Raw genomic sequence first — 8,118 nt, 5'->3', positions numbered from 1 at the left:
ACAGAACGTGACGAAGTTTGGAGCCCAAGGTCACTGCATGGAAGCCACAGACATTGCTCCCTGCCAGAGGACACGCGCGAGGCCCCACCTCCTGCAGGACGTGGCCCTGGGCAGCGATTGCCACAAACTACCCAGTGACACCACCAGCACCTCTTCAGCCAGCGAAGGAAAGTCACCAGACAGGTCCAAGAGCAGAGGGCCCCAAGGAGGGCCTGCGTCCCGTTTGGGCAGCTGCTGGTTTGGGGAGTTCAGAGGCCTGGGCTCTGTCTCCTCACTGACAGCCGCCCCTCAGAGGCTGCTAAGCAAGGCCGCAGGGGTGACCAGTGGCTTTTGTAATTTTTAAATTGTATTATTATTTTGAGACAGGGTCTTGCTCTGTCTTCTGGGCTGGAATGCAGGGGTGTGACTGTAGCTCACTGCAACCTCCACCTCCGGGCTCAAGCAATCCTCCCACCTCAGCCTCCTGAGAAGCTGGGACTACAGACGCGCGCCACCATGCCTGGCTAATTTTTTACTTTTGGCAAGATCAGGGTCTCCCCTATGTTGCCCAGGCTTATCTCGAACTCATGGGCTCAAGAGATCCTCTTGCCTCAGCCTCCCAAAGTGCTGGGATTACAGGTGTGGGCCACGGTTCCCAGCCAACTGGCCGCTTCAAGGCATGGATGCCAGTGCTGCAGAGCCAGCTGTGGCCAGGAGGGCTGGACGTGGGCACCTCTGCCAGGAAGGAGCTGGCCAGGAGGTCTCTTGCAGCTGGGAGTTTGAGGGACTGGGCACCCCTCCCCTGCCCACGGGGGGCTCTCGGTGTGTCTTGGGGATCCTGTGCCCACCACCCCTGCAAACCCACACAGCCTGGAAGAGTCCAACTCCCCGCGGCAGGGCAGCTTCCCACTCCAGCCCCACGGAACTCAGGAGCGCCTCGGAATGCAGGAAGTCATCCAGGATCGTTTCCCGAACCAACGCCTTGAACATGAGGCAGAAGGATTCCGAGAAGAAACAGCCGTCACAAAGCGCGTTTTGACCAGTTAGGCGACTCCAGACCCTGAGCCGGGCGGCACCACCTGTTCTCTGTCTTCTCGCGGCAGCTGTTTCTCCACGTCTTCGGAAGGTGGGCCCCTCTGGGACCGGGTCCAGCGTGGGCACTTGGGCCTCCGCTGACAAGTATGGACAGTGGCCAGGGGTGCTCACCCCTCCACTCTCATTCCAAGGCCCCCTTCACAGGGCCCAAAGCTGGGGCATGGCAGGGTGGCGATGGGAAGTCCCTTGGCCAACTGCAAGTGGCTTTCGACACCCCCAATCTCAGCTGAGTTGTCAGACCAGGCAGACTGTGTGGCCAGGAAACTGGCCCCTGGCGCTGTGGAGTGGTGCTGGGGCTCAGCGCCACCGCCCCCCTGGCACTGCCACCCAGAGCCTCTGCCCTCCAAGGGACGTGGTCCCTGACAGAGGCTGTGCCAGCCTCATCTCTGAGCCTTCACCCCTTCCAAGCCTCACCAGGTGAGGGCAGCCCCCTTGCTCAGGGGGACCTGGGGGGGTGGGGGGTATGGAGGTCTCCCAGAAACAGCGTCTCAGAAGGGAGAAAGATGGAGGTGGAAGGCGAGGTGGCGGCCAGGGCCAACCCAGAGCATCTATACTATCCAGTCCCCAAAGTTCAGGAGCATTTTTCTACAGAACCTTCCAGAATTCATGCCGAATATCAACCACAGAAAGGCAGCAAAGACGACAGATCTGTGATCTGCCTGTGACCTGGCTGCTCATGGGCCAGGACACCTGCTGTGACCACCAGGGAGACACAGGGACGAACGTCCTTTGTGAAGGATGCAGGCACTGGCTTTGCAGAGCCGCCCTCCTAGCAACTTAGGGATCTGAGGGTGGTAGGAAGCACGACCCGCCCAGACACAGGTGCAGTGGATGGGAAGGTGTGGGTAAGGGCCCCCTATGAGGGCAGAGGGCCTGCCCCTGGGCAGCCTGGCACATCCCAAATATACACTGGGCACCAGGGAAGTGGCCCACTCAACCCGCGAGGAAATGGGCTCAGACCCGGACTCCAGAGTCCCACTGGAGTTGGAGCCATAATGGCCCTGTGGCCCCTGGAGTGAGCGTCAGCTCAAACCTGGACCCAGCAGTCCTCCAGGTCTGCAGGCGCACACTTGGGATGGAGCCAGTTGGGTCCATGCTGTGGGGCTTGGGGGACAGAAGAGGCAAGCTCAGACTAATAGCACAACCCCATCCCCAGTGGGCCCAACACCTGGCTCCAGTGCCTATGGAGCTCCCCGGGGCTCTCCCCAGGACCCCAGCCGCCAGTCCCCACGAGGCTGTCATCCTTACCAGCCCCAAAGGCACACACACCCGAAGGAGCCCCAGCTGGCGCTGCAAGTCAGGCGAGAAAGGCCTGGGCTGCAGCTGCTTGCCGGGGTCACCCCTTGACTATAACTGTAAGTGCCCAGCAGGGCAGGAGAGGACCACATAGAAGGTCAGGGCCAGAGCCATACCCAGCAGTGAGGGGAGCCCCGGGCACAGCCAGCCAGAGTCCACAAGCTTCCAGGAGGGGAGGAGGAGACCGTGAACCCAAGGAGGGGACCCAGTAGAGAAGGCCCAGCACCCAGAGCAAGAGGCAGGCTCAGTGGACCCCTGGCCCTGCCATGCAGCCAGGCCCTCCCCACCCAGGCTGCGTGGCTGAGGCCAGAGGGCCCGTGTAGACCCACTGGCCAGTGACCGCACCAGAACGCCAGGCAACTTACTAACTCTAGTCAGGCGGCTCAGAATCTGGCCACTTCCACATCGGCGCTGCAAGGAAACACAAGGCTCAGTTGGAGGCGGCACGGGGTCTGAGGACTCAGGCTTGCAGAGGAGGGGGAACCACGGGCGAGCTGCCAGGAGACCTAGAACCCTGGAGCACTTGGGAGTCGGCACAGAGCTGGGGCTCTGGCTCTCCCTGGACGGCGCCTGCGGACCCGGCCTCACTTGCCGGCCTGGAGACAGCCAGGAGACTGCCTCAGCTGCCGGTGGCCCCGCGCTCTCCCCTGGGGCGGCGGGCCCCCCGCAGAGCCAGGGCACAGTGAGTGACTGTCACCGGGCCAGCACTATGTGCAAGCCCAGGTTATCTAGCAGGCGACTGAATGCCAAGAAAATACCTGGCAGAGGCAGGCACGAGGCGGGGCCCCCACGGCCCAGACGCACGCCGGGAACCGAACGAGGTCCATACCCAACTCGTGCAATAAATAAAACTTTTATTCAAACAAGTAACTGCAGTACAGGGCACAATTCAGATTTTTTAAAAAAGGAAAGGAAAGAGGAAAAAAATATGTTCAGCACTTTACATCTTCATACAAGTGTTGCTGTTTTGTGTCTACATTCATCCATTGAGCATGGAATCCCCTGGATTTGAAATCGTTAGCGGAGCGGGAACGCCGGCGCGGAGGGGTCTCTACATAGGGCCCGGTCCGCCCTTGAGTTCCCGTTAACCTCAGGCGGTCCGCGTCTGGAGCTGCTTCCCACACAAACCAGGCCACACCCCAGGCCACGGGGAGGTGTGCGGGAGGCTTTTGCTAAACCACATCAGATAAAGGAGCGTCGCAGCTTCCCAGGGGCTCCCACCAGCAGGCAGGCTGAGCCGGGCTGTGCCCCGCACTCAATTCCCCCGAGTTCAGTGTGTGAAGAGACAATACCAGTAGCCACTGAGTCCACTGTGTTTGTTTCTAAAGTCACCAAGACACACAAAAAGACGAGAGCGTTTAGGAAGAACCAGGCAGGAACCGCCTGACCCCCCAGGTGGGGGGTGTGGGTGCGACGTGCCCAGAGCTGCCCTCCCCCGGCCGGGCCCGGCTCACACACCCTGCCCCGAGCGGCCAGGTAGCCCGGGGCAGCCTTGATGCCCTCACAAGGCTGGTCAAAGGAATGTGGGGGTGGGGTGGTCGCTGGAGGTCTTTGGAGTGTCCGTGTGCGGCCAGCTGGGCAGCGCCTGCCCCCGACCTTGCTCCCGCCGCTGCCCGACGGGAGGCGAAGCCACTCTGCCACGCTGCTCTATGTACACTTGGCCCGCAGCATCCGGAGGGAGAAGCCCTCAGGTGCCCAGGCCCGGCCTCCCTCACAGGAGCGGCCGGCTTCCTCAGGAGGCCCCTCGAGCTTGGCACGAGCCCCCTTTCTCTGTGCAGCCCTCCACAGGGCCCGGGGTGACCAGGGACCCCAACACCTTCCCTGTCCGGACAGAGGCCTTCGCGCCGGGAAAGTCGGATGCGAGATAACAGCGCACACCGGAGTCCATGCAGATCGGTTTTTGTTTTTCAGGAAAAATAAAAGTCCTTTTTCCTATTTTTCTTTTCTTTTTTTTTTTTTTTTTTTTTTAAGATTTTTCTTTTTCTCCAAACTTTAGACCTGGCTCACGGCGAGCCTTAGAAAAGCAGTGAGTGCCACAGACACTGCAGGGTGGGGCCGAGGGTGCCCCGCACGGCCCAGCAGGTCCTGCCTGGCAGATTCTGCTCGAAAGGCTGGGACACACAGGGTGGGGCGCGTAAACACCGGGTGGGGGAGGGGCGGATGGAGCAGCACCATGGACCCTGGGGGATCACAGAGTCTGGGGTCACCAACCAAAAGGCAGGGGCAGGTGGAAAAGAAAAACAACCCAGGAACAAACCAGCGAGAGCTGAGGAGGAAAACGGACGGAGACCAGGGGGAAGGCGCGGAAGCTCTTCAGAGCAGCGGCTGCCCGGGGTCAGCGTCCTCACACTGTGGACACCAGCGTGCCGCTGCCACTGCGAAACAAAGCACAGGACGGCTGCCTGGCTGCACAACGCTGCCCAGCCACAGGCAGCGAGTCTGCCTGCACCAAGCAATGCCCCTTTCGGCAGCTCCTGTTGGCCTCCTGGCCCTCTGGGAAGGCACAGGACAGGGGCAGAGGAGGCTGCAGCCTCAGCCACCCTCCCCAACCTTGCCTTTGCCTGACAGGGATGGACGGGGCCAGCCAGATGCAATGAAAGAGGGGCAGGGCCCTGGGGGGTTTCCGTGTCACTCAGAGAGAGCAGGAGGCCCTGGGGGACGTCCCCGGCTCTGGCAGGGGTGAAGGGCCAGGCTGGGCCCTAAAGGAAGAAGAGGTGGCCCCAGGTCCTAGGAGAGGGACCTGCCCTACCCGGCCTCTTCACACCCACCCATGGTCCCAAAGAGAGGTCTGAAAGCCCCTTACCTGCTCATGGACCGCGCTCCATAGTCATCCAGGCCCTGGGGGGAGAGGCGGAAACACGTCAGGCCAGGTGACGGGGCCTGTGGTCACCCACAAATGGTGATCCTGCCATTTTGGGGGATGCCTCCTCTAGCCAGCGGCCACCTGAACTTGTATGCTTGTTGCACACTCCCAAACACAAGCAAGACCAGCCTCCTGGGACCCTCCGCCTGCCCCCAGGGAGCCGAGGCCCCCGCAGGGCACCTGCAGCACCTCACCCATGCCTGGGCGGGCCCCTGGGACCCCTCCGCCCACCCATGGGACCTGGACCCAGACCCCAGCTACGGTTTCCTGGAAACTTGTCACATGTACCATCCCGGCCCCTGGGAGGGTGACACTGCCTGGGAGGAGAGCCCAGGTGTGGTGCTGGTGCTGGGGCTGGCTGCGCCCTTCATCTGCCAGCATGGCCTGGCCTCGGGCCTGGGGCCTAGGGCAGGTGCAGACCCCTCCCTTGGCTCTCCCAGCACTGAGTCCACCCCAGAGGCTGACCTGTGGAACACCATGGCCCAGGGCCCGAACCTCTCCAGGTCGCATCCTGCGGCCTCAGCTCAGGCTGTCAACCTGGGGGCCCCTCACTTGTGGGTCGATAGCTGAGCAGTCACCCAGGCTGCCCGTTATCTCAGAAAAAGGTGGGTTCTCTTCTCTCTACCCACTGCCTGAGGCCCAACCCTGGAGACTGGCCCCGGGAACAGCTGCTAGCCCGGCCAAGATCCCACAGACGACCCCCAGCTGAGGAGCCCCAGGCCAACAGGGGTCTCCAACCCTCCAACCCCAGGAGCCTCCCTGGACGGAGCGGGTTGGGATCTGGCAAGCTACCATGCACGCTCACATCCTGTCCCAGCCTAGACACCAGGACCGCCACGATCCTGGGCTTCTGAGGACACACACCAGGGCCTAGGACCCAGGCCCTGATCCTCCAGCTCTGGCCTCCGGGCACCAGATGGCCCACAGCCAGGGTCACGCTGACTGGAAGGGTCCAGCCACGGGCCAGGGCTGAGCGGCAAGCACTCCCATCATATGGATATGACTGAGGCAGCCCCCCGGTTCTCATGGAAGGGACCCTAACCCCCGGCTCTCCCAAAAGGCGGCCGGTCCAGGCCCACCTCTAGGCCAGCCACTTCCCGGCCCAGACGCTGCCCCCCTGGGCACAGGAGTGAGCTGCCCATGGCTGGCTGAGAGCACCATGAGGGACGGGCCGACCCCACCCCAGCGTGCCGACACAGGGCGCCTGCTGGGGCGAGGCGAGCAGCCTGTGGCCCAAGCAGGGGTGTGCACACATTCCCAAATCATGCAGCCTTCACCCCAGGCCTGTCCAAAGAGACCCAGACCCCCAAGGCACCTGGGCCCTCAGCGGAGGCTCCAACCTGGGATGGCAGGCTGAGCCCACCGCTCCGCCCGCGGGCCCTCCCAGCCCAGGCCCCGCCCGCTGACCTGGGAGAAGGCGGGCACAGCCACGCTGTAGGGCCTCTGCTTGAAGCCGCTGGTCGTCTGGGCGGGGAAAGCCCGGGAGGCGGCGCCGTAGTCGGGGGGCGGGATGGCCAGGTCATCCTTGTCCAGGAGGTTGCCGGTGCTGCTGCTCTTCCCTTGCTGCAGACTGCAGGGACAGGGACTCAGAGATGGCCCAGCTGGCCAGACACCCCCAACACCCCACAACCCTGTGGGCTCCCTGGACGGCCCACCCTCACCTACCCCACGCCCCATGCGGGAGGCTGCTCTCAGGCCAAGGCCGCAGCCCTGGTGACCATGGGCCAGGCCAGTCTGGCCTCCCTCCCTCCTCCTGGCCATGAAGGTGAGTCAGGAGGACTCCAGAGGGGCTGGGCTGCCACAGCAATCCCCGACCCTCCCAGCAGCCATGCACCCCACCAGCTTTCAGCTGCTGCGATTCTCTGAAGGCTGCGAGAACCTGGAGGACCTGGGACAGACAGGTCCTTGCACACCTGGCCCCCAGGTGCTACCCCCACAGCACCTGTTGCCTGCACTGGTGTCCCCAGGGCTCTCGGGCCCCACCGCACAGGGCAGCACCATGCTTCCACCCTGAGGGCCTCAAGCGTCCAGCTCTCAGGGCCACTGGGGATGGCCCTGCGGTAGCGGACAAGGAGCCAGAAGCCCATCCCAGCTTTCCAAGCCCAGGGACCTGGTGCCATCGCAGCCCCTCTCCAGAGCTGGAGATCTAGCACTCCCATTGGGCCCAGCGCTCACCTCATGTGCAGCCTGTCGCTGCCGTCACTATCCAGGACCCGGGTGTAGGAGAAGGGAAACCAGCCCCGCCTGGAAGAGAGGCCCCAGCTAAGAGCCACGCTCAGCCCGGAGGCCCCCGGGTGGGGGCAGTGGCTCCCCATCCCCCATCGACCACCATCCAAGCACAAGACCCTCTAGCTCCCCAGCATGGCTGCGCCGCTGTCTCTGGAGGAACAGAGCCTGCTCCCACTGTGTGCTCAGCCCCGAGGGCAAGGTGGCCCAGGCTGTCCCCAACCTGGTGGGAGCGGCCGGCCCCACCAGACCCAACTGCAAGGCCCCAGAGCCCAGGCAGAGCAGTTGCTCCTGCCTCGCAGCCCCAGTGCCACACTAAGCTACGGATGGCACCAAGACTGGAGTGGCCACTGGAAAAAAGATGGAGCAGCCTCCTGGGAGACCCCCTGCCCTCGGCCCCCTCCCCAGGGTGGTGGCTGCAAAGCCAGGCTTAGGAAGGCACAAATGTCAGGGCCTTTTCCCATCTTGCCAAGAGACACACCCGCACAAACACAGCCCTGGGAAGGCAGCCCCCAGGTCCAGCGAGGGTGGCACCCTGGCCCAGCCTCTCTGCAACAGCATTCCGTAAACTGGGGAGGTATGGCCCATCTGACTCAACAGGTGACTTCCAGAACTCCAAACTTCCACATCTGGCATGTGGAAGAGCTGAAAGCTGCAGA

At 63.1% G+C, this 8,118-nt stretch overlaps 1 protein-coding gene across 1 annotated transcript; it reads right to left on the bottom strand.

The window, feature by feature from the left end:
* Nucleotides 1-3,204: 3,204 nt before the first annotated feature.
* LOC113221410 (brain-specific angiogenesis inhibitor 1-associated protein 2-like) lies at nt 3,205-7,477 on the bottom strand (the record flags this gene model as incomplete). The annotated part of the gene is made up of 4 exons (XM_026450738.1): nt 3,205-4,745; nt 5,174-5,208; nt 6,641-6,803; nt 7,409-7,477. Coding segments are annotated over 4 exons (298 nt in total), but the record flags the coding sequence as incomplete, so codon positions are not given.
* Between the last annotated feature and the right edge of the window lie 641 nt (nt 7,478-8,118).

Source organism: Piliocolobus tephrosceles, unplaced genomic scaffold (assembly GCF_002776525.5).
Source record: "Piliocolobus tephrosceles isolate RC106 unplaced genomic scaffold, ASM277652v3 unscaffolded_24376, whole genome shotgun sequence".
Lineage (NCBI taxonomy): Eukaryota > Metazoa > Chordata > Mammalia > Primates > Cercopithecidae > Piliocolobus > Piliocolobus tephrosceles.
Note: the sequence above shows the minus strand (reverse complement) of the source record. Positions and strands in the feature narration are given on the sequence as shown.